Raw genomic sequence first — 26,102 nt, forward strand, 5'->3', positions numbered from 1 at the left:
AGGGAGGCTGCAGCAGCAGCAGTGCCCTCCTCCCTCTTTCCAGCTCCTCCTGTAGCCTGGTTGGCACCCAGAACAGGTGGATGCTGGGTATTAAGCTTATCATGAGGCCCTTGTGCACAATAAAAGTTCTCTGTTCTTCTGTCCACTTGAGGGCTTGGTGACACCTTCCTCCATTCCATCCCCTGTGCCCTGGCTCTTCACAGAAGCACCTATATGTCAGGGGTCCCAAGGGGCTGCAAGCCCCAAAGCTGCGCCTCAAAAGAGAACTACCTGCTGGACACTAGAGAGCCCACCCCAGAATGGATATTAATATTTACTGGGTGTGCAATGAAGGCACCTCTATCTTTCCTCTGCTTACCATGAAATCTACAATCTACAAAGCAATCCCTGAGGCATGACCCTTCAGCCTGAGAATCAGAGTAAGGTATGACTAGGAAGGGCTGATGAAGGGTAGTCATTGTGGCTAGGGATCCAGGGGGACAAGTTCACTTATGGACATCCAAGGGCTTTATCTAAGTTGTTGGTAAAACTGTCGAAAAGGACAACGTCCAAGGCATAGCCTTACAACAGACTACTAGATACGGCCTTCCAGGTTATATGCCATTCTGCATTCTGCTCGATAAGGTAAGACACCAAAGTCAGCCACACGAGGCTACCCCAGATCTCTACAATTTGCCCAAAGGGATATTATGAGAGACTTTTTGTGAAATGTCTTGCTGATGATTTCTGGTCAAGATTCCCACCCAAATGGAAGCTGACTGCCTGTGTCACTTATTTAAGCAAAAAAGAGCCCTGAAAATTGTACCAGACTAAATGACCAAGAATTCCAAAGAGAAATATGGTGACTTTTTCACATCCTAAAACCGACTATTACAGAGAATTAGCCAGAAGCCCACACACAAAAGGAAAGAAAACCTCCAACCAGACCAGTGCCAGTTCCAGTGCAGGCAAACCAGATGGCAGCTTCCCCATGTGTCCAGAGATGGGTCAGAGACATGAGGAGCCTGCAAGAATCTATATGTGGAAGCATCAAGAGAAAAGGCTCCTCTGAGAAAGCTCCTATAGTGGGGACCATGGAAGCCCCAGGGAGTGGTAGCAACTACTGAGATGAGGGAGCACTCAGAACCGGGAGCACTCAGAACCAGGAGCCCAAGCACCTCTCCCCCCAAGCACCTGGGCTAACCTACTCTGAGCACATCCTCACTGTCAGGATCCCAAGGGACCAGCACTGTACTGAAAATATAGTAGACTGAACCTCAAAGATCTGGGGTGGGGAGTGGGGGGATAGCCCTGGTAGATGGGGGTTATCCCAGGAACCCAGGTGATCCAGAACAAGACCAGGTAGGGCTTACTATCCCATTCAAAAGCACAAGGGATGGAGCCTGGCTCTGGAACAAAGCTTTAATTTAGGAACTAAGGCTGGAGAAATAAGCACGGAGAACGAACAGACCAATATGAAAACAAAGAATTATAATGAATCCAAAGATACTCCCAAATCCAACATAACCACTTCCTTTATAACATCCTTCATAACAACTGAAAACAGAGATTCAAAGGAAAAACCAGAATTTCCATAAAGACTATGTGAATATCCCAAAAAAATGAAGCCAAAGAGAATGAAGGAGAATATATCACCTAGAAGAGAAAGTGGTCAATCTTACCCAAGCAGCAGGCTCTCCAAAAAGGTAGAGTAGATGGAGACACCAAGAAATGTTATTGAAGAAAGAGAAGAAAATGTTAGGTGTTGTTAAGAAAAACAACCTGGTAAACAGGTCAAGTGAGAATCACTGGTCTCCTGAAAACCACTGTGCAAGGACAGCCCCTAATACAGAGTAGAGGGAGGCATCGCATGACCTTAGACTCTCAGTACTCGGCTGCCTAACTTGCATGAGATGGTGCACGTGTACACACTAATGCCATCTCCTCACTGTACTCTACACGTGCCAATCAAAATACTTCTGCCCTTCCATGGAAGCTGTTTCCTCCTGTCTATAAAAGCGTTGGCAGTTCGAATTTAGGGTGGGCAGGAGTCCAACAGCCCAGCCACCTTGGTGTGCTAATAAACTCCCGAGCATGCCATACTGACCAGGGTGAGGCCCTAATTAAAATTTTGTTTAACACCATGATCAAAAATTTTCAAAAGTCTGAACACTATACCGTACTTGAAGAAATCAAAAACAAAAGCTATTAAGGTCTCTTAAGACCAAAGGGCAAAGTGAAATTGGAAAGAATCTATCACTTACCTCATGAAAGTAAACCCCAAATGAAAATTCCCAAGAGTGTCGCAGCCCAAATCCAAAGTTTCCAAGTCAAAGAAAAAACATTACAAGAAGCCAGAGAGAAACAGTTTAGGTATGAAGCCCTCACAGTTGGGGTAATTCAATACTTGGTAGCTTCTACTCAAAACAAGCAGAGATCTTGGGATATAATATTACTAAAGCAAAAGAAATGAGCTCATAGCCATGGACAGCCTACCCTACCAAGCTGGGTTTCATCTTATGGAGGAAAAACATCAGGAACTGTCCTTTGCCTCTTCTTGCATAACCAGGGCTTAGCGCAGTGCTTGGCACATAGGAGGTGCTTAATAAATGTTATTAATTGATTTCAGGGAATCCTGGGAAGTGTGAACTGATGCCGATTTATACAAGGACTGTAACAAAAAACGACTCCTAAAGACTTAAGAACTCTGCTCAAAGCCATGATCAACCACATCTCCAGAGATTGGTGATAAAGCCTCTTACCCACCTCCTGACAGAAGAAATGGAAACAATGGGCAGAAAGAGACACATTTTGGACACAGCTGCAGAGTAGAACTGTTTTGTCGCACCACACTAATTTGTTCCAATGGCTTTCTTGACCTTCTGTTTCAAACTGAAGCTGGAAAGGGAAGGTGAGCGATAGTGATGCTCCCCCCAAAGGCAGAATCTGTGCATTCAAAAATACCAAGAAGAGAAGGGAAAGCAACACAGCAGGAAGCACAGACACATGGGGCGGTGTTGAGTCGTGTGCTTAATTATATGCTGTATGAAATGGAGTCCCATTTTCCTATGCAACACTGCTGCATACGTGGGGATGTCCCCTTTCGAGGCTTAGCTTCTTCTGGAGTCGCCGGGCTTTCTCCAAGGAGAACGCTTCTTTGGCTCCTATCTTCCAGAAGCACTTTTTCAACCTGAGCTGAGATTTTTCAGATACTGATCTAGAGCTAAGGGGTGACAAGGGGTGACTGATTAGAAATGAAAACCTAATTAGTCTCTGTAATATCAGGGATGGTATGGCTGCTCATTTTCTTAACCTGATGAGTAGAAAGAAGTCAGGAATTTGTCATCCAAAATATATCTTTGACTCTTTCCTATCACATGCCCTCCCTCATTTCTACCAAAAAGTCATCCTTTTGATAAGGAGTTTGACAGCTAGGGGGCGCCACGGTGTACAGAGCGCTGGGCCTGGAGTCAGGAAGACTCAGCTTCCTGAGTTCAAATTCAGTTTCAGACACTTACCAGCTGCGTGACCCTGGGCAAGTCACTTTTCTCATCTGTAAAACGAGCTGGAGAAGGAAATAGCCAACTACTCAATTATCCTGCCAAGAAAACCCCAAACGGGGCCATGGAAGAGTTGGCCATGGCTGAAAACGATGGAATCGCAACAACATATTAACAAGGGACCAACAAAAGAGGCAGGGACTCTTGCTGGAATGAAATGGGAGAAATAAAGAACATGCATGTGATGATTACTGCTGCTATCATTGGGCAATAAGTGGGCGACAGGAGTGCCAATCTGCAGTATTTTATTACTCGAGGCCGCTGAACTGAAAGTCCAATGAAGATCCCAACTAGAAAGCCATCTTGAACACACACGCTGTGTGAAACGTGGAAGTGTTTGTTGGAGTTAGTGACATTTTAATCTTCCCACATATTCTAAGCTGACGTTCAAAACCAGTTGTGTTATCGAATAATCAGGGAAATGATTTAGATTCTGGGGAGGCAGAAACCACCTTTCAGGAGGCTGCTAACGTTCTCTACCCCACCCCTTGTGAATGATGAACGGCTCTTTTTTCTTCATCACGCAAGATTTGAGCCTGAGGGTGCAGACAGTGGATGTCAGGCCTCTATTTTTCTTTCAGTCTGAAAAACCAAATCATCTGTATCACAAATAGCAGCACTTTTGTGCACAAAATGCCTAAACTACGGTGGCTCAGTCCCATCACAAGAAATGTTTTCTTGAGGATCTTCAATTTTTCCTTCTACCAATATAAGCTATACTTGTGCTTAGCTGTTTCAGCCATGTCTGACTTGTCATGACCCCATTTGGGGTTTTCCTGGTGAAGATACTGGGGTGGTCTGTTATTTCCTTCTCCAGTTCATTTTACAGATGAGGAAAGTGAGGCAAACAGGGTTGGATGACTTAGCCAGGGTCACACAGCTAGCGTCTGAGGCCACATTTGAACTCAGGTCTTCCTGACTCCAGGCCTGGTACTCTGCACTGTGGCACCACCTAGCCACCCACTAGGTCTATTACTAGATCTACACTTACAGCCCATGCTATAGTTCAAAAGCTCAAGATAAGAGTTCCCATGAAACGTTCAACTGTGTGTGCAAAAGTCAGTACAAAAAACTATTTAATTTTAAATTCCTCAACGCACTTAACTATTTCTGAGTAAACAGCTTGATATAGTTCTCTGGGCATACTTTGAAAATTATTTAAGAAACAAAACGAAGTAGTTATCACTCGGGCAAAGGAAGGTTACATATTTATGTTTCTTGCAATTATTCTGTATTGTTTGAAATATTGCTTTTCATAAAGTCAAAGAAGTAATTTTCCCCCAGAATCCATCATATTTATGAAAAGTATTAAAGGAACCACATGCATTAGCTCATGCCTTGTGAAACAGGAGGAGCTGGAAAAGGAAACGTCGTATTAAGACAAGGGTACATTTTTTATCAATTCCATCTATGCTTTGGGCAAGCTGCTGAACCTGGCTCCGTGATGTGGGGAGCTGCAGAAGGGTCTCTACGGCTGAGATGTGGGGAGCAATCTAAAGATTCCGAGGCTTACCAACTGCCACACAAAACTGCCTAGACTCTGTTTTGGGCACAGAATCCCAGAACCCAGAGTCAGAAGGGACCTCAGGCATGGCCCAGCCTGCCTGGTAGCTAACAAGAATCTGTCTACACCACAACAAGGGGCTGAGAAACAAGACTTGAGTGGGCCCAGGCTACGGCCAGGCTGGATTGGGCCACAAGGAGCTCACGCAATTTGTCCCTTCTCCATTTCATCACCACATGTTAGCACCTTGAGAGAATCCGAGGCAGTAATGTGCATTTGTCCTCTCCCATGTCTGCTGTGGCCTCTGTTGCCACTACTCCACAGAACTGGGTCTCCTCGAGGTCACCAACGATCTTCTAACAGTCAAGGAAGTGGCCTTTTCATAGTTCTCCTTCTCCTTGACCAATCCAACTTGTGTATTGGCTCACAAGAGCTGAATGTTAAATTTTCAATGTGAGCATTTACAGGTCAGAAATCAGCAAACATGACAAACGAAGGCTTGATTTCGTATTTTGTTGGTTGTCCAGACTTAAGAAAGTGATGGAAAAAATGCAGTGATGCAGGTTAAACTTAGGTGTGGTACGTGTTCTCCCACCACCCTCACTGCCAGAGAGCTGGTTGTTAAACATTTACCAGCACACCACAATTCTCTTGTCTCCGTCACTGCCTTTTCTTCTTGCTAAAAAAGGCATCCTCTGGAATTGTTTCTCTCAAATCCTGTTGATTTTACCTTTGCAGCATTTTCTACTCCCTCTCTCCATTCTCCCCGGCACCATCCTGGACTCTCAACAACCTTACTTCAGTGGCCTTCCTTCCCAAATACATTTCAGGGGCCTCCCACTGCCTAGAAAAAGCAGACTGAAATCTTCAGCCTGGGGCTTTGTGGCTATCGTTTGGCCGCAACTGGGCTTTCTGGCCCTGGCCCCTGCCAGTCCCTCTGTGCTCCAGTCAGCTGGACCCTTCTAATTCCCCCAATGTACCCTGGCTTTCCTACCTTTGCTGTGCCATTTGATCTGCTTGCTATGCCCTCTCCTTTCAACTGCTCCTTGTTCGAAGCATACCTATTTACTTCTTCTGAGGCCCAGCTCAACGCTACATCCTTCATTCTCCCAGAGAACTCAGCCTTGTTTGTCCAGAGCAGTTCATGTTCACTGGCCTTATTTTGTGCTATCTGGCACTGGAGACAGCAGGTGTGCCCACTCTTTCTCCCATGACATTAAGCCTCCTGGAGGCCAGGCTTTGAGCTATATGATCTTCGCAACCTGGACAGACATGACAGGACCTCAAAATAGGCTTGTGGAATGAGCTTTATGAACACAAGAAGCTAAGAGAAAAGAATGATGGATGCATCATTTTGTGTGCCCTTTAGATCTCTAAGGTGGCAGAATACTTTCCAAAGGTTTTATTTGGATAAATGTCAGTATCTTTTACTCTGTCAGATGGTTTTGCACAAAGCACATGCTTAGTTGGAGGACTGCTCGAAGAAACAGCAGCAACTTGTGAACGACGGCATTTCTTTCTCAAGAGGATATTTATTTTATTTCTCAAAAGGGGAAGAAGACAGACATTGGTGTGAGGAACTGAGAAAAGTACTTTGAGAAGAAAGAGACAGTTCTGAGAGGACATGAGAGAGAAAGCATTTGCTCAGAGGAAGGTGCTTCGAGGAAATCAGTAAAAAGGCCCCTCCAGAGATGAGCATACGGACAGACTGACAGTAAAGATGGCGGGAGGACACTCTATTTACGTGTGGTGGTCTTTAGCGCTCTGAAGTTCAGAGCTGGGAAGCTGCAAGCAAAGAACAGTTTGATGACAATGGGAAAACTGTATGCTGATTGTGCTGTATCTGAGAGAAATGTAAATGTGTAGTTTCTGTTGGCTCAACGTCACTACCCCAGAAGAGGCCCTGACTTGAGACAAGAGAAGCAGAGAGAGGGTGATACAAGTCAGGGGAGGTTAGCAGCCACTCTGAGATGAGCCCCACTGCCTTGAGACAGACAGGCTCTACAGCTGAGGCTGGAGAACTGATCTGATAAGCGTGGCGCTGCTGCTTCAAAGAGCTGATCGGAAGAAGTCTCTGGACTTGTCTGCCTTGCTCTTTGGCACCATCTATAGACCCGAAGAAGGGAAACCCCTCTCAGCCCACAGAGCAGACCTGAGCAGCTTTATAAGCTTTATCCATTCCAAGCTGGAGGCAAAGGTTTTTCGTTGAACGAATGTAATGCTGCCTTTGCACCCCTCAAGGGGAGCAGACCTGGAATGCTTAGAAGATCTGATACAGACATAGGCTTACTATTGTCCTAGAAAAAGCACTGTGTTTGCAGCCAGATAACCTGGGTTTGGAGCCCAGCTCCACCGCATGGCTTCTCTGGCTTTCAGGTTCCTTCTCCGTAAAATGGGGGGCTTTGACTAGAGCACATCCAGCTTTCATTTTAAGAGCTGGCGAACCATGCACAGTGTGCAGCCCAATCTCAACATCAAAATGAAAGGACTAAGGAACACGGAAGGACCAATTAGTAAACAACTGATGATGCAACAAATCAAGCTGTTCAATAGATTAATTTTGGGGAAGTTTCCGTAGAGATTTTTCTTTAATTTGCTTTTTATTCTGTTCCTTCCACAATGACTAGAGTTGAATTCATATTTTACATCACTAAATAATAGGAAAAACCCAGAAAACTGCACTAACAGAGACCTCAGAGAGGCCCCTTGTTTGCCAGGCTCATGAGTTTTCCTTTTTTAAAGGAGATTTGAGTAAGTGGCTTCCAAAGGTGTGGTTTTCGGGGGCCTACACTCTTACTGCAACAATAAACATTTTTTTTTTGCCATAACCTTGAAATTAAAAAACGGCAGCTCAATGACCGGAGCCCACCACACTTACTCTAAGCAAGTGTTGGAATCGGACCAGGTGCGGCAATTTTCTCTATGTTTTAGACATGCTGATATCACTCACAATGAGTACACATAAGTGCAGCCCCTCCTGGGGAGCTCTAAGATGAAACAATTAGAACAGAAGAAAATCAGGCCAGAAAACAAGCCCAAGAGGTCTGGTACTCAGCACACACATTGATCCTGCAAGCTGATCTGTAGACACGGAGGGGACTTTCACTTCTGGTCCTAGAACCAAACGGTTCTAATAATAACGATAACAATGATCACTAGCACTTCACATGGTGCCTACTATATGCCAGGCGCAGCGAGAGGCGCTTTCTAAATATTATCTCATCTGAGCCGGGGGGTAGGTGCTATCATTACCTCCGTTTGACAGCTGAGGAAACTGAGGCAAATATAGGTTAAAGTGACTTGCTCAGGGTCACGTGACTAGTGTCTGAGGCTGCTCTATCCATTGCACCACCCAGCTGCCTTAGGCTAGAATCACATATCATCTGGTCCCTGTGTTCATGGAACATCAGGACATCAAAATGTTTCTCACTAAAACCATCTGCAAGAGAGAGAATAAATACATATTAAACTCTCCAGGGGTGAAACTGGGTAAACTTGCCTTGAAACCATCTGGATTCACTCAGAGGCAGTGTGGTAGAATGGGCAGTGTTAGGCTTAGAGTCAGGAAAACCTGGGTTCAAATCCTGCCTCTACTGCTGCGTGTGACCTTGAGAAAGTGACTTAATCTCTATGGGCCAAGGATGACTCCCTAGGAACCAGCTGTATTAGCAATTTAGATTTAAAGATCTTTCCCACCCATTAATAGGCCATGTGACCTGTTTATGTCACAGGAAATGCTGAGAGAGAGCAAGAGAGCGAGAGCGAGAGCGAGAGAGAGAGAGAGAAAAAGAGAAGAGGAAAGAGAGAAAGGGGGGGAGAGAGGGAAAGAGAGAGAGAGAGAGAGAGGAGGGAGAGAGAAGAGGAGAGAGGAGAGAGGGGACAAAGAGAAAAGGAGAGAGAGTAAGAGAGAAGAGGAGAGAAAGAGAGTGAGAGAGAGAAAAAGAGAGAAGAGGAGAGAGAGAAGAGAGAGAAAAGGAGAGAGAGAGAAGAGGAGAGAAAAGGAGAGAGAAGAGAGGAGGGAGAGAGAAGAGGGGAGGGAGTGAGAGAAGAGAGAGAGAAAAAGAGAGAGGAGAGAGAAAAGAGAAAAGGAGAGAAAGAGAGAGAGAGAGAGAAGAGAGAAAAGGAGAGGGGGGAGGGGGGGAGAGAGAGAAGAGAGAGAGAAAAGGAGAGAGAAGAGAAAGGAGAGTGAGAGAGAGAGAAAGAAGAGAGAGTGAGCAGTTATGGCTACTAATGGCTGCCCTAGTGACAGAACTGAACAGGTTGATTTAGCGTACTGTGAGTTTATCTTTGGGGAAGACCCCAGCAGGGGGTCAGAGAGGTTTTGGGATGGTGAGGCTCCATGTTGTGATATTGTGTTTTAAGTTCCTTGCTATTATGATAAAGTGGGCTGACTGGCTGTGGGAGCTGAGCATTTGGCTATGGAATATGGTTCTCTGGTGTCTGAATAAATGGTTTACTTCTACCTTCTATGTGAAGAGTCTCGTATACTTTGCAATACAGAACTACACAGGCATTTTGACAATTATCATCTACATTGTTATCATTGCCTTACTGATATACCACCTCCTGAAGCCCAATGGACTGTGATCTGAGAGTTTCCTCGGCCAACAAGAATCCTTCCTCTATGCCTTTCGGAAGTCACTTGTGGAGGGGCCCAGTGCCCCTCAGCTGCTTTCAAGGCAAGTGCCTGCGCTAACTGGGAAGGAAGCAATGGCCGGAGAGCACACACACCTGGAGATGCAGGGCCCCACTGGCATAATTTCCCCTGTGCCTGTACGGTCCATCCCACCATGATCTACAGAGCACAGGGGCAGGCATCCAGGCCTTGGTTTCCTGAGTGCTTTTGTCACACAACAGGCCCTTGATAAAAGCTGAGTGATTCAGCCCCTTTGAGTTTCTATCCTTTTTTTCCAAATAGAGACTGATTCAATAGACATCTATTAAACACCTACTGAGTACAAGGCAAAAGGCAGCCTGGGATAGTTGATGTAAGGCTGAGTTCAGCTGTAAAAGTCCTCCTGATACATACCAACCTTGTGCCATCCCTCAACGCCTCTTGGGGACTCATCTAGCGGGATGCAGGAAGTGCATTCTGGGTAAAGAAAAGGTGCTGTGACAGGTTCTTGGAGAAGTGCTAGGCACGGGATGATGCCTGCCCCATGGAGGTGACAGTCTGGTGGGCAGCTGGGTTGCAGTATAAAACAGAGTACAGGAGTTCATAGGATGGGCCCAGAGGAGGAAGAGAGCACCTCAGGTGGGCAATTGGGGAAGGCTGAAGGCCAGCAGCATCCAGTGAAGAGCTACTGTCAACCAATAGCCACCAGCACCTACGAAGGTAAAAATGACCCTGGTCTCCAGAAGCTTGCCCTTCAAGAGGCATGAAGGCATGACCAGCAGCATTTGTGAGGGATCAAAGACTGAGAAGGCAGCACAGGGTTTCCCTAAGGGTTAAAGGCCTGGCAGCCTGCCACTAGCTGTGCTACCCAGATGGGCCACTGGACTCTCTGGGCCCTTCTTCACCAGTGGAATGGACTCCAAGGCTCCTTCCAGCCTGGAAGGAGACCCTGGAGTAAACCGAGGCAGATGGCAAGCAGGAGTGAGAGAGGCCATGGGCAGCCACTAGCAGGTGGGGTATCTGACTTGGGTCTATGCCTGACTCTTCACTATAACAGAGGAAGTGACAGAGGCTCCGTACCTTTAATGTTCTTGTGGGAGCCCATCCAGTGCCGTCGATTGAATGTTCTCTCAGTAAGCTGAAAGAGACAGGAAAACATACACTGCTTATTCAGGGGTCTGGAGCCGTCTTACCTACAAGGCTATCGAGGGTGACTTTCAACATCGAAAGATTTGTGTGTGGTTTTCCTGGTGTGGATACTTTTCTCCCAAGACACAGCTTGCAACCCTTCCACAATCAACTTGCAAGTGGCCCTCCTCCTGAGCCAGCATCTGGAGAAAAGAGTAGGCAGAAACATGTTTTCCCCTGTCTTTTGTTCATGGGGAGTAATCTCATAAACCTTCTGCAGGAAATATTATTATGACATCAAGAAGAATATCTGTATCTTAACCATCTGGTCCATTCCTAGGTTTTAAAGATGGGGAAAATCTTCATGAACTTATAAGCTCCATTTCACGATGTGCTTTTTTAAAGAAGTTTTTCTGCTGGGGGAAGCTCTGGGCCTGCTTTCTCTATACTGCTGGCTGTCCTGGGGCCATCTTCCCTAGGAGCTACAATCCTTAGAAAGAGCTGGTGTTTGCGGCTTCTTTCCTTGCCCTCTTCTCGGTTTCCTTGAGGTTGTCCTTTTCAGGAGCCTGACACACGCCAGATGCTGCTGCCCTCACTGGGTGTATCCACAAAGGAACCCAGCTTGATTCTCTCTGCTACAAGCTCTGGGCATGGAAGAATGTGCGAGTGTCATGTTCATCCCAGTAGGATGCTCGTGATGGCATTTTATGGCAAGTTGCTACAACTCTCCTTCCAGGCACCGACTATTTGTTTGTCTTCTCTTTCAGTCGGAATAACCAGGGTGCAGCTGATGAATTTACTCTCTTTCCATTTCTTTGTCATGAGGCAGAGACTAGGAGATTGCTGGAAAGTGGCTTTTATCTGAGAATTTGTGATAATATTTCAGGTGATCACAATACCATGATAAGTATTCTAAATCTAACAAAAGCTGATGTGGCTGATTTACTTATACTTTTCAGGAGACAAAATGGACAGTAGATTTCTTGAGTCCACCAGGTGGCAGCATCTTTTATAAACGAGGAAAATGGAAGAACAGTCTTTTGGCTTTGAGGAGAACACTGAAATCTAACCCCCATCTCTGGTCTGGACACATTCTGGATAAATGAGCTCCTGAAACGTTTAGAGCCGCAAGTGGACTCAGATTCTGGATCTCTGGCATTTCTTCTCCTCCTAACCTATCTCCTCTGACAGGGGGCAAATGGAAAAGCTGGATAAATGTGCCTGGAGAGACAAATCTAGGACCTTATTACTGTGTGTCAGGGTCAAGAACTCTTCAGTTGCATTTGCAGCAGCGGAGGTCACATCCACCAGCCCTGTGATGATCAGTCCAATACCTCGTCTGCTAGTACCCTGTCCTCCTCCCCTCATTTCTGTCAGATGTTCTGGGTTTCTAGGCTTGCACCTTGACCTGCAGCCACCTGGCCAAAAGCACCAGAGTGTTGGGGAAGTGTGTTCTTATCACAACTTGATAAAGAGGAATGGCCGACAGAATCTCCAGGAAGGAGCTGTGGAGCGGCATAATGGTTGGGCCAGTCTGCACCCTTCAGGGGAGAAGAGGGTGGCTCAGAACAGGCAGGAAGGACCTGCCCAGCAGGCCTCAGGTGGCCGCCATGAAACAAAGCAGGGCACAGGATCAGGGCTGGAGGTTAGCCCTAGAGGTCAGCAGTGCAGCCCTCTCCTCTAACAGACACACCCCTCACAGCCTCTCCCCTGCACTGTCTCCTGGCTGCCTTGTCCTCATGCAGCACACACCTTCATGGTGTACACGTACACGTACACACACACACACACACACACACACACGCGCACACACACACACACACTCTCTCTCTCTCTCTCTCCCTCCCCAACAGGAAGTAAGCACCTCGTGGGATGGGCTGTTTTATTTTCTGTATCTGTACCCACTGAGCAGGGCCTGGCACACTGCAGATGTTTAGTAAATGCTCGCTGATTGACCAAAACAAAGGAGGGGAATCTTATGCCGTGGAGCAGAGCAGATACCGCTATCTCCACTTCACAGATGACAACAGTGAGGCTCAGGGAGAGTCACGGTCCGCTCACAAACAGGACCAGAACTCATCTTCAGACGAGTTGAGCGTGCATTCTGCTAAGCCAGGCTGCCCCTGCCTGTTGATTCAGCCACAGCACAAGCCCTGCAGAAATATCGAACTCAGCCCAAATATAACATTCTCTCCATGCTCGAAATCCTCTGAGTTTCACATCAGTGTGAAGTAACACAGGCATCCCCCTGCCTTCCCCTCCCAGGCGTTCCTTGCCCTGTCTGCCCATCCATCCACCCCAATGCTATGTGACACTTTGCAGGGATCACGGCAGCAGCCCACAGCTCTCTTTTCTGCTTCCACATCTGAATGGTCAGCTCTTTGTAGTTTTAGCAGCCAGAGGAAGTGGCGGGGAGAAGAGGCTGGCTCCCAGGCATCAGGGGCGAAGGGGCTGGGCACAGCACCACATGGGAAGGCAGAGGCCCTGGGCTGGAGCTGGGGCCAACCTGGCCATTCACTCTCCCTTTGGCCTCAGCTTTGTCTCTGTAAAATCGAAGGGGCGGAGGAGGGGACCTCGAGATCCTGTGGCCCCACAAAGGATCTAAGGACCTCGTCTGCCACATGGCCAGCCCAAGGCTGACACACCAATCTGCAAAGTTTTACTGGTGAAAGTGAGAGATACAGAAGGCTCCTGTCTGCTCCCTGTGTTTCTGCCCCACAAACCGCTCCTGAGAGCCCATCAGTCACAACTTTAGCCATCCTTGTAATTTTGAATGATTGATTTTTTTTGCTTGAAGGGTTCTCAAAGAGAGGCAAACAATGGCCTAGAGGACATGCGTTTTCAGACTTCTCACACGGCATTTATGGCAGAAGCAGCAGTTTTCATTATAAAGGAAGCCTGGCTGAATCCAAGGATAGTAAATTGTTAACAGAAACAAGAGCCACTAATCTGCATATAAAGACCCATCTGTACAAAGGAGCCCAGTGGGAGAATAGTGACTTAATTTTAAAATGTAACATTATCTAGGTTTTGTTGCATCTATACTTATTTTTGTTAAATATTTCCCGATTACATTTTAACCTGGCTCAGGCTGCACTTGGGAGCACTGCCTCTGGTAAGCCACGTGGGGCAGACAGGGAGCTAGAAATCTGGCATCAGAAAGTCCTCAGTTCAAGTCCCATCTGCGATATCTATTAGCTTTGAGATCCTTGGCAAGGCAGGGCATCTAGGTGGTGCAGTGGATAGAGCACTGGGCCTGGAGTCAGGAAGACCTGAGTTCAAATCTGGCCTCAGTCACGTACTAGCTGTGTGACCCTGGACAAGTCACTTCACCCTGTTTGCCTCAGTTCCTCATGTGTAAAATGGGGACACCACTCCAGTATCTTTGCCAAGAAAGCCCCCAATAGGGCCAGGGAGAGTCAGACATGACTCAACAACAACAATCTTGGCAAGGCCTGTGCCCTCTAGCATCTCTTGCACAGCTAAATCTATGACCCTTTGAGCTTACTTCACTGTCTGGTAACGACAGCCTTTGAAATGATAAATGCAATAAAAAGCTGATTGGGTCAAAGGAATCACCCTCTATTTCTGCATTCCTGTTATTCAGAAAATTTCAGGGCATGAATATGGGTCCCAGGTCTCTGCCCTTCCACGCCCTGCCCCAAGGGCGGGGCTTACAGAGGGAGTATGTGAAACATGCTGCTCCATTCCCTTCAGTTTATCTCCTTTCCTGTCCTCCTGGCCATCTAAGGCATGAAGAGGAATTTCACAGAAGGCCGAAATCAGATCTTCTTGAGAGAGCTCAGGCCAACCAAGGAGGAGCTACCTGGACCAGCAAAATTTCACAATTATGTCACGAGCTTCTGACAAAATGGTCAGGATGTTTGCGTTGGAACACCTGGCTGAAATCCTTCTTACTACAGGTCTAAGTTGGACAGGGCACATCAGCTCCTTGTGTCTGACTCCGCAATGGTAAAATGGAGGTTGGAGAGAACAACAGAGCGCTGCTGCATGGGTCCAGGTGAGCAGTGTTGATAGCCGGCCCTGGTGGCGTCTCTGTGAGTGGAGGGCATTCGGAGACCTAGCTGATCAAACTTGGTCAACGACACAACATGGAGATCGAAGAAGGCAAGAGGACGGCTTTCAGGTACTTTAAGCTGAGGGCTGCACTTCTGAGTTCTATTTGTGGGCATCAAGTCCGATGCCCTGATGTCCAGATCTAGCTCTCTCCCTCCTCACTGATACAGAAATTATACATTTGCAGAAGGGCAGAAAAGTGAGCAGACAGCGCACAGCTCTCACGCTGGTGTCTCGTTATGCCAAGGGATGGGACAAGGAGATGGGGAAGAAAGGTTCACTGGGCCAGAAACAGGGCGAGTGTAAATAGCTCTGACTACAACTGGCCATCCTGACTTCTATTATCTGGATAAAGCCAAATATTTTAGGAGAAGACTTCCCTAAAGCTGCTCTCCCAATGAGCCCAATAATGCCCTGACACCACTTCTGTGCCACAACCTTCTGTGCCTCTGACTAGTCCAGTGGGCTGAGGGCAGGCAGACCGTGAGGCCTCTTCTCAACTGAGTGTTCCTTACACCCCTGAGGCACTGGGGAAGTGGCCCAGGCTTTAAGAACTGTTTTTAGAACAGAATGGAAAAAATACCTGGATTATTGTGAAGACTGGATGAAAATCAGACCTGAATCCTTTAGCTCTTTCTAAACCATAAAGGAGAAAGGTCTGCATTATAATGGCTTTCCTTTTCTGCATTCTTTCAATGATGGCTCAATTTCTGATGGAAAACACATTTCAACTTCTATCCCAGCAGAGCTCAGAATTCATTTCATTCCCAGAAAGAAAGGATGAAATATGGCTGTCACTGTGATTTATCAAATAACAGGGAAGTAAATTGTGCCTCATTATCTAATTGGATCCCCCTCCCTGGAAGCTGAATAGAAAGGAGGCAAGTTCCACTGGATGTCAGAGTCTGAAGTTAACTGATCAGGTATCTCCTGACATTCCAATGGATGTCAAGCACACAAGAGCCTTCAAGAAATCCCTAAAGAAATTTGGTCACAATGACTGGGTTCTAGTGCTCTGCTACTTCTCTCTAGGACAATTCTGGAAATAGGCTATTTAAAATAAATAGATTTTCATCCTCCCTTTAGTGGATCCTCCATGACAATGACCTAGCAGTGATACGACTAGCAGGCTTTTGTGGTTCTCCAGGTTATAGAGAAATGGTATTCATTGCTAGGTTACTAGGCATTACCCCCAAAGGAGGCTGGCCAGCTCCATCAGTGGAGACTAACAATGACGCTCTTGCAACTTACCTGACTGGGAGTGGGGAGTGCAGAGATAACTTAGAATATACCTGACGAAAATTAAGTCATAGAATCAGAGCTGGAAAAACCCTCGGAAGGCTCCTACTCTCTAAAACGTGTGAATGTCGGCCGAGCGTGAGTCTCGATTCTCTAAAGAATCTGTCCCAACTAGGAGACCTGACTCTAAAGCATATTACATAGATCAATCAACAGCGCTCCCGTTCCCTTTAGTGTCTTTGGGACGAATTTTAAACAAAGTCTAAAAGTTAAGAATTCCATTTAAAATGGGAAGGTAAAAGATCCGTGAATTAGTCCACTCACACATACAAATCACAGCCCCTTAGGACAGACGGCACACTCTCCCCTCGGCCCCTTCCTGATGATGACTTCATGCCACCCCAGCGGCTGGATGGAGCCTGGGAAGTGCTGGGCCATTCCACTGCCCTCGGGGTTATTTATAACTCCTCCAGAGTTGTGGGTAGCATTCCAGGGCTTGACATCACACACATGATGTCAGTGGGCAAACACCAGGATTAATGAGATGGGCTTTTACAGCAAAGGGCCCTTCGAAATCATCGAAAGGATGGTACGAGTTCTCAAATACCAGAGAGCCCAACATATTCCTCCTATAGAGCTTAGAATGATAAAATCTTGGCTAAGAGAATTAAAATACTCAAGCACTCAGTCTAGGATGGGAACTTCTTCATTCATGAATCACAACTTTTTCCAGCGAAAGAAGATTTCAAGAAGGAGAAAACAAGGGCTGTTTTCAGACATGAATTACTAACCTTGCTGCCTGAGAGATACGACAGCCACAATATTGTCCCCGCAACATGAGTGAAGATTTCAGGAACTACTCATCTGTCCTTGTAGATGCTCAAGGGCCAAGGCCAAGGTCTCAAGAGGATTTTGCCATTTTGTGGATGATCCTGCCTAGCAGAGAGAGCTCCATAAACCTGCCTGGAATTCAGGCATTTTCCTCATAACCCAAAGAAACCAAACAACCAAACAACCAGAGATGGTAGATTCTCTTTTCCTGCTCCTGGGTGGCTCAGAAGTTCCAAAAATTCTCTTCAGCTATCAACCACTGAAGGAATGTTTTCTAATTGCACTTAGTGTCTGATTGCTATTTAATTAGAGGTTGAGGCAAAAAAAAGATTTCTGGCCTTTTCTCTCAACTGAATTCCAGCAGCAGCTATCACCATGGTCCAGGTACGAGTCCAGGGACAGCACCAGGGACTCAGGAGTAGGCTCAGACGAGAGAAGGGGGTGCAAATGAGACATTGTGAAAGCAGAAATGATGGCAGTGGATGACTGATTTTGAGCCTGGCTGACTGAAAGGAGGATGGAAGTACCCTTGAAAGTAAATGGGGAGGTCAGGAGGAGGGAAGGATTAGGGAAAGATAATGAGTTCAGCTTTGGACATGCTGAGGTTAAGACTTCTAGAGGACATACAGGTCAAGTGTTTACTGGGCAGTTGGAATTACAAGATGGGAGGTAGGGAGTGAGGTTAGGGCTGGACAAGCAGATCAGTCAGTCATCTGCACAAAGATGGTAATGAGCCCACAGGAGCTGCTAAGATCACCAAGTGAAATGAGGAAGAAAAGAAGAGGGCTCCAGACAGAGCACTGGGGACCTCCACAGTTACTGGGTGTGATGGGGATGAAGCTCTTCCAAAGAGACAGAGAAGGAACAGTCAGAGAAGTAGGAGAAGTGAGAGAGCGATGGGACACAACCGTGTAGAGAGAAGAGAGTTTTGAGGAGAAGAGGAGGATCAACATGTCGAGGGCTGCAGAGGGGTCAAGGATGTGGACTGAGAAAAGGCCACCGGATTTGGCAGCTAGCATGGACCAGAGAAGCAGGTGACAAGCGGGTGTCCCATGCAGGCCCCACTCCAACACCCTGACAAGCCGCTGCTGGAAGGTCTCCAATGAGGGGAATCCACTACCAGCAGAAGCAGAGGAGGACATGAAGGATGCTCCCAGCCTCCTCATGGATGTTCCTTCTTTTAGAGATGAGGAAACTGAGACTCACAGAGATGAGTGACTTGACCAAGGTCACACAGCTCACATGTATTGAAGATTCTGATGTGTTCTTGTCCCATACTAGGTGGTGCAGTGGACAGAGCACTGCTCTTTAAGTCTGAAAAACCTGAGTTCTAATATCTCCTTGGACATTTACCAGCTGTATGACCCCGGTTACTGCACTGCTCTGTGCCTTGGATGCCGTAACGTTAGGACCTGCCTCACAGGACTGCAATCCTTAAAGAGCTATATAAATGCTATTACTATGGTCTAGTGATCTTGGCGCTTCAACGTCCACATTCTAAAGTTTTGGGTTTTTTCTAACCATGACACAGCGTTATGGATGTCATGTGTGGAGGAAACTGCTTTGTTGCTCTCCATTACAAACACTAATACACTAATATCCTGGCGTAGGGATACGGGCAGATTAAGATGCAAACCAACTGGGACTATTTGCAACAACTTTGAAGTCCAACAAGAATAAAAGGAAATGGGTATCAATTCACAAGTATTTAGTAAGTGTCTTCTAAGAGTCAGGTACTGAGGACAGAAATGCAAAGGTAAACTGGTCCCTGCTCTCCGGAACCTTCCACCCCATGGTACAAACGTAATCATTTGACATGAGATGGTAGAAAGGGGAGAAGTTAAACTACCATTTCGTCAAACCCTAACTAGGTGGAATCCTCAATGAGAATTCACGTTTTTGTACAGAAGAAACAATTATTTCAGGACATGAAAACAAGGGACTATGAAGGACTCAACCCAACAACTTCCACAATCTTTTCTGAGGCCGAGCTGCCATCCGCTCGTGGCTATCGCGCTTCCACCCACCTGATGCTGGAAGGATGTTCAGACACAAAAGGGTCCTTAAAGAGCAAAGAAGGGCTTGCGTGGGCTTCTCGGTTTCTTTACTGAGGGACTCAATGACCTCAAAGGCCCCTTCCAGCTCTAAAACTATGAGCTCATTGTCCCCTGCTCAGTAAATGAGACCAAAACCCAAATGGATTTCTGGCTACAGAGAACATTCCAGTGCCGAGCACTCCAGTTAACTGAGATTGAAGTCAAGTCGCATGGAAAAACTAACTCTCTTGTTTTGTGGCTTTTAAGATGTTGTGAGGAAATAAGGCTCCTTCCTTTTAAAGAAGCTAGTTGATCAATCAGCCCACAAGCACTCCCAATGTGCCAGGCATTGTGCTAATACAGAGGTACGAGGAAAAGGCAAACACAGCCTCTGCCATCAAAGAGCTTACATTCCGAAGGAGGGGAGGGAAATAAAATGTGTATAGATACACACAAGCTTCCCAGAGAGTAGTTATAAAATAAGCTTCTATGGGAAGGCAGCAACAGTCAGGATGAGCAGGAAAGGCTTCCTGCAGGCGTTTTGGGAGCTGAGTCTTAAAGGAAGCCGGGAAATTAAGAGGGTGAGGTGAGGAGGGAGACATGCAGGAGGCACAGACAATACAAAAGCTACAGAGATGGGCAATGGAGTTTTGTGTGCGTGGGGAATGGCAAGAAGGCCATTAGAGGCCATGGTGGGGAGTAAAGAATAAGAAGACAGGACAGGTAGGAAAGGGCGAGGTCCTAAAGAACATGAAATGCCACCAGAAGGATTTCTATTTGATGTTAGAGATGAGAGAGAGCCCCTGGGAGCTTACTGAGTAGAGGATGGAGAGGTCACACTAGCCACTTTGTGGTTTAGGAAAATCACTCTGGCACTGGAGCGGAGCATGGCTTGGAATGGGGAAAGGACCAGAAGCAGGAAGACCTGTGGGAAGGCTACTATAATAACATTCTAGACAAATGGTGACGAAGGCCTGGACTAGAACGGCAGCTGTACAAGTGAGAGAAAGGAGAGATGCTGGGAAGGAAGAAACAAGAATTTGGCAACCGAATGGATGGGAGGTGAGTGACAGAAGAATTATCCACTAGGAGCTAACTATCCAGCAATTCAAATTGTCACACAATCCTCCTTGGGCCAAATATCTGCCTCCCTGTAACTTCCACCCATGATAAAAGAAGAATTTTTCACCAAAGCCATGTATGGGATCTGGGCTTACATCGACAATGAAGAGAACCACGTCTAAGAACGGAAAGAGAGGGAACTTCTGTGTTTGCTACCTTGCTTTAGACAGACAAGAAGCAGCAGGAGGGTGCTCGGTGCTTAGGAAGGAGACTGGAGCTCCAAAGAAGGGAAGGAGGGATACACAAACTTTGTATATTTTGCTACTTTTGACAAACGTCCACCCGCCCCCCCACCCCATGGCCCCTGACACATGTGACTGAATTCTCTTCCATGCTGCCTGCCAGCCCCACAATGCCAAGATCATCTTCCGTTGATATTCATGGCACCTCCACAGTTATAAACCATTCTCACAGCTGATGACCACAGGTCATAGGAAATTCGCTGTCGTTGCTCAGTTGTTTCAGTCGTGTCCAACTCTTTGTGATGTCATTTTGGGGTTTTCTTGGCAGAGATACTGGAGTGGTTGGCCATTTCCTTCTCCAGCTCATTTTACAGATGAAGAAACTGAGGTAAACAGGGTGAAGTGACTTGCCCAGGGTCACATCGCCAATGTGGTGTGATATTTCCTTCTAAGCTGTGTCTTAATAGTTTGGACACAGCTATTAAGTGTCTAAGGCCAAATCTGAACTCATGAAGATAAGTCTTTCTGATTCCAAGCCTAGTGCTCCATTCACTTAGCCACAAAGCCGCCCATAGGCCGTAGACCTGATAATAAAACCCCCCAATTACAAACTCCTCAAAAACAAAAACAGAGAGGAGTTTTCTTTCTTTCTCTCGGGGGGGATAGAGTATAGAGAAGGTAGTGAAACTTACCTCAGACAGATTTCCCCCATCTCCGTGATGTTAGGGTGCCAGATTCTAGTCAAGCATTTTACTTTGGGAGGCTGCAAAACAGAGAGAGGTTACGATGGCATTCTCAAGCAGACAAAAGTCATCGTGATGATATAATCTCGGCTATGTTACCGTCAGCAACTTTCACCGATGTTCTTCTTTGTTTTTAGCTCAATAGGCCCAGCCCTTCTCCAAACCTGAACTCACAACACCTCATGCAAAGCACAACTGTCTTTAAACACAGAATCTACTGTTATTTTTACTAAGAAAGGTTTCCATAACTTATAACTTATAAACTAAGGGATTATTTGAATCCAACAGCAACCTTTAACTAAGCCCTCCAATGAAAGGCCAAAAAAAAAGCCTCAGTTTCCTTAGCTGTAAAACCCTGGAGTTTGATTAGATGAGGGATGAAGTTCCTATCCAATATTCTAGGACTCTAGGCCTCTGAACTCCATGAATTACAGCTGGAAATAATAGTGTCCTTAAACAAAATGGCATCTGGGATGGCGGAAGCATAGCCAGACAATAGATCCCGTGAGAACATAGAGAGATTGAGCAGTTGAAATCAGGACGAGTTAACAACAGCGTGACTTGGAAGCCCCCAAAAGTAAGAGAGCATCAGGGAAGAGAGCCATAACATCCTCACCAGAAGATGGAGCTCAGTTCTAGACCTGACACTCAGAAATGACTTGGACAACCTGGAGGGGAAAGAGTTGGGCTCCAGGCCCCAGGAAAAGGATCTCAAGAAATTGAGGCTATTTAGCTTGGAAGAGGAGGTTGGTGGGGGAGGAACAGGATGGGGCAGGGGCAGTCTGGTCCTCAAGGATTCGAGGAAGGGTCCGACTTCCTACTTTTCTTGTCCCCAGAGAGCACAATCAGGAGAAATGCAGAGAGGCTGCAGGGCAGGATGACCCTGGGTCATGCATGGGCTGGCAAGGTGGACCTCAAGGTCTCTTCTCAATTGCAGAATCTATGGTTCTGTGTGACTGTGGCAATGCTTTAGGGTGAATGAGTTTTGGTCAAAGGGCAAAGAGGTCAGACCCCTCCCTATTGCTGGGCATAGTAAGACCACAGAGTTAGAGCTGGAAGGACCAAGGGGGCCATCTAGTTTGACCCTCTCATAACTAGAGATTAGGAACTGAGGCCCAGAGGCATTAAATGATTTACCAAAGATCACAAAGGAATTAGGAGCAGAGCCAGGTTTGAACCAGGCTCCTCTGACTCCAAACCTGGGGCTCTTTCCATTGGGCTACATGAGCCAGCAAAATAGGAAAGAGGATAGAAGGCTAGAGGTTGCCGGCACCTGAAAGGGGGATGAGGATTGGTCTCCTAGAGGAGAAAAAGGTAAATAAGGACCAAAGAAGACAGAATTCACAGTTTGCCAAGGGCTGGCAGGCTGCCACAAAGAGAAGCCAGGGCCAGTGATGTCTTCTCATCTACAAACAAGGACCTTCCCATCTCAAGATTTATGACGTTTGCTTTTTCAATAGGACTAGCTTCCTAGAAAGGGAATTGGTTTCCTAGAGATTTACTGGAGGTGGCAAAACTATACCCTGTATTTAAGAAGGAAGGGAAGCTGAAGGGCACCTCAGAATAAGTTCTAGCAAAAAAAAAAAAAACCAAGCTAAATAAATTTAAGAAGTTTGGTATTTAGATAGTATTTGGATTTAGTGGAAAATGTATTTGAGTGGAATCCTTCCTTCCCTGCTCGATAAATGAGATCTCAATCACTACGGATCTATTTTTAGTTTTTAGTGGTATCTAAGAGTCAGCATTAAATAATTTAAGAATATTATGTAAAATCAAGGAAGAAGTATTTATTATCTCAGGTACTAGGAATTAAAAAAACAAAGAAACAGTCACTGCCCCCAGGGAGTTTGTACTCTATCGAAGATGAATGTGCGTGTGTATACTTCTATACAAAATATGGTACCAAGTATCTACCAACTAAACACAAGGTCGTTTGGGGGAGGGGATGAGAGTAGCAATCTACCAGCATGCAGTAGGCCACACCACATAAAATGATTTGATTAATCTTTTCTGGGAATAATTTTCAAGGTTATCACATAGGATTCAAGAGAGGAGGAAAAAAAGAGACACCTCTGCATATTTCCTATGTCAGCGGAACCACTTTTCTAGGATACTTTACAAAAAGAAATTAGTTTAAAAAAACAACATAAAAATTAGTTTTTCAGCAAGAATGAAAAAAGATAACCTTATGGACAGATGACCTTGAAATCTCCAATGAAACATTCTGCTGAAAGTCTGAAAAGTGATGAGTTTATCAATTTGAATTTTAGTATGTCTTGAAAAACTTTGCTGGAGTCAGGCCTACTTAGAAAGTTTTTCTTTTTAAAGCACAGGAAGCTTTCAGTAGAGAGAAGAAAATAATGAAGTAGGACAGCTTGCATTTCACATCACGAGGCAAGAGTGAGACAGCTCAGCGTGGCCCACCTCCACCCCGGTAGTGACAAGGGGAAACGTGGTTGTCAATCCCAGACTATCAGCTAAGCATAAGCAAGCAGCTCAGGCGGAAGGGAGTCTTAATGTTTTTCTTTTTCTTTTAAGGAGGCTGTAGGATTGTCTTCACAGCTGAGAGTGCCAACAAAAAGGCCTTCTTATAGGAGTCCAGGTCTAGCTCCACTTAGAAATTCTGCTCTCTCCCAATCAGCCAAAACAGCAGCCATATTAGTAAATATAACAGCTTCCATTTAAACTCCTTTTTAAGGTTTGAACGTAGTGTCCTCACAGGACACTGTGAAATGCAAGGATGGCTGTCTCCATTCTATGTACAAAGAAACTGAGGCTCCCAGAGCTGAAGTGACTGGACTGGCACAAAGGAAAGGCTGCCAATGTGGTGCGAGATCAAGGTCCAAAACCCACCTTGTGGCCACCTGTGGGGCTCTGAACAAATCATTTCTCCTCTGAGCTCCTTTCCTCGCCCATAAGTGAAAGGGCCAGGTTAGTTGGCTGCTGAGTTCCTTCTCCCTTCCAGAATATGTATGTCATGGCATGGTTCTGATGCCCAAGAATCAGGATGGCCTGACAGAAAGTGCTGGATTTGTGGGCAGAGGAGATCTAGGTTTGACCCCCAACTCTGACCTTAAGCGAGACCCCACTCTGGGCCTCAGTGAAACACTCATCGTACCTGCTTCACAGTGTTGTTTTCATTTAATAAAGATACCCATGATCAATTCCTGCCATGTAAAATCAGGAGGTCAGAGCCAAGAGCCAAGTCTGTGATCACAAGCAACAGTCATCTTGTTTCCTTCTAAGTCCTATACAATTAAGTCAGTGGAACCAAAGTAATATTCTAAAGGCTGATCCTCTCCCACATTACTCCATTCTGATGAGTTTTTTAGCTCAGGCCTTGATCCCATCCTCTCTAGGCCACTGCCCCCCAACTACCCTGACTCAAATATTCAATCTCTCAGAGTCTACTGGTTCCTTCCTTGCTGACTACACATTCACCCCAATTTTCCCTCTGCTCAAGGACCCAAGCAGCCTCTCAAGTTAGCATACTATACATCTTTTCAATAATCAGCCAAAAGCCTTAAGTCTTATGAGCATTTTTATCTTTACAATGCTGTTATGATTTATGCTGGTCTGGTTCAGATCACTTCACTTTGTATCAGTTCATTCAAGTCTTCCCAGGCTTCACTGAATTTTTATACCATAATTTTTAGCTACTCCCCAAATAACAGATGCTTCCTTAGTTCTTTAGTTTTTGTCACCACAAAAAGAATCACTGTCAATATTTTTATAATTACATATCCTTTTCTTTGATCTCTGATCTTTTTGGGTCCAGGCCAAGAAATGGTGCAAGCAGTCGAAAGGGTATGCAAAGTTTAGTGATTTGGGAGCAGAGTTTAATAGATTTTCCAGAGCACCTGGCCCAATTCACAGCTACTCTGTGGTGCCCACGGCCTCTCCCACATCGGTCACTTTTGCAGATCTCACAGGTGTGAGGTCAAACTTAGGAGTCACTTTAATTTGCATTTCTCTGTTAGTGATCTGGAGCATTTTTTTCCTATAGTTATTAAGCTGGATTCCTTGCATGCACTAGGAATCTAATATATGCTTTCTGAAGTGAATTCAGTCAGTGAGAAATTCCCATTTGGTGCCAATAGTCTTTGGGAAACAGGTTATTTGGAGGTAGCTGGGCAGCCCAGCAGATAGAGCTCTGGGCCTGGAGTCAGGGAGACTGAGTTCGAATCTGGCCTCAGATACTGACCAGCTGTGTGATCCTGGGCGAGTCATTCAATCTCCATCTGCCTCAGTTTCTTCAAGTGTGAAACGGAAAACAACAGCACCTTTTCTCTCAGGGTCATTGTCACGATCACATGGGATGGTATTTTACGGATGCTTTGCATGGTGCCTGCCATACAGCAGGCATTTAATAAATGCTGGTTTCCTCGAAGTGGATTTTTCCAGCTCTTTTGGGCATCAAGTCAGATCATTATAATTACAGAATTTAGTTCTGTTGTTATTCTTTTAAAGAAGACTTTTAAGCAAATCTTAGGTCTGGGAGAATAAAAATACACATTTCACTGTGAGATGGATTCCCTCTTTTAGCCAAAAACATTCTTTTGACAATGCATTTAAAGAAACTCCAAAGTCATGTAGATGTGACAGCTGACATTTTGGGAGACCTTCACGGTTTATCAAGTATCCATCATCTCTTTTGCTCTTCCAATCACATCCCTGAAGTAAATGCTACACGTTTTACTAACCCCACTTTGAAGATGAAGAAACTGAGGCTAAGAGACAGAGTGAATCCCTCATGGGTTGGGTGGGATTTGGACTCAGATCTTTCCTGACTCCGAGTGGGATGAGCCTTTCATAAAGCCTTAGGAGCAAGGTGTTTTAACTGAAATCTTGGGGTCTAATCTTACGGGCCTGTTGTTAATAGCAAGTTTGTTTTGTTAAAAGTTGAATAATTAACAAGAAGGTGAGAATTCAAGAGCAAAACAGGCACTCAATGACTGGAGATAGCCTGGCACAGCCCTGGCACGCAGGTGAGGACCCAGGAGTGAATCAGTTAACAAGCTTTTACCGAGTGCCAGCTCCATGCGATATGACCCGCTAGGCACTGTGTTGGGCACAGTGTTAGGCT

At 45.9% G+C, this 26,102-nt stretch overlaps 1 protein-coding gene across 1 annotated transcript in view; it reads right to left on the bottom strand.

Annotated features, from left to right (window-relative positions):
• UBE2F (ubiquitin conjugating enzyme E2 F (putative)) overlaps positions 1-26,102 on the bottom strand; it is a 125,154-nt gene that overhangs the window by 23,073 nt on the left and 75,979 nt on the right. Inside the window, exons 6-7 of the mRNA XM_036765811.1 lie at positions 20,966-21,036; positions 10,739-10,796 (exon numbers count right to left, since the gene is read on the bottom strand). Coding sequence (XP_036621706.1) covers positions 10,739-10,796; positions 20,966-21,036 — 129 coding nt within the window. The remainder of the gene's footprint in view (positions 1-10,738; positions 10,797-20,965; positions 21,037-26,102) is intronic.

Source organism: Trichosurus vulpecula, chromosome 7 (assembly GCF_011100635.1).
Source record: "Trichosurus vulpecula isolate mTriVul1 chromosome 7, mTriVul1.pri, whole genome shotgun sequence".
NCBI classification, from domain to species: domain Eukaryota; kingdom Metazoa; phylum Chordata; class Mammalia; order Diprotodontia; family Phalangeridae; genus Trichosurus; species Trichosurus vulpecula.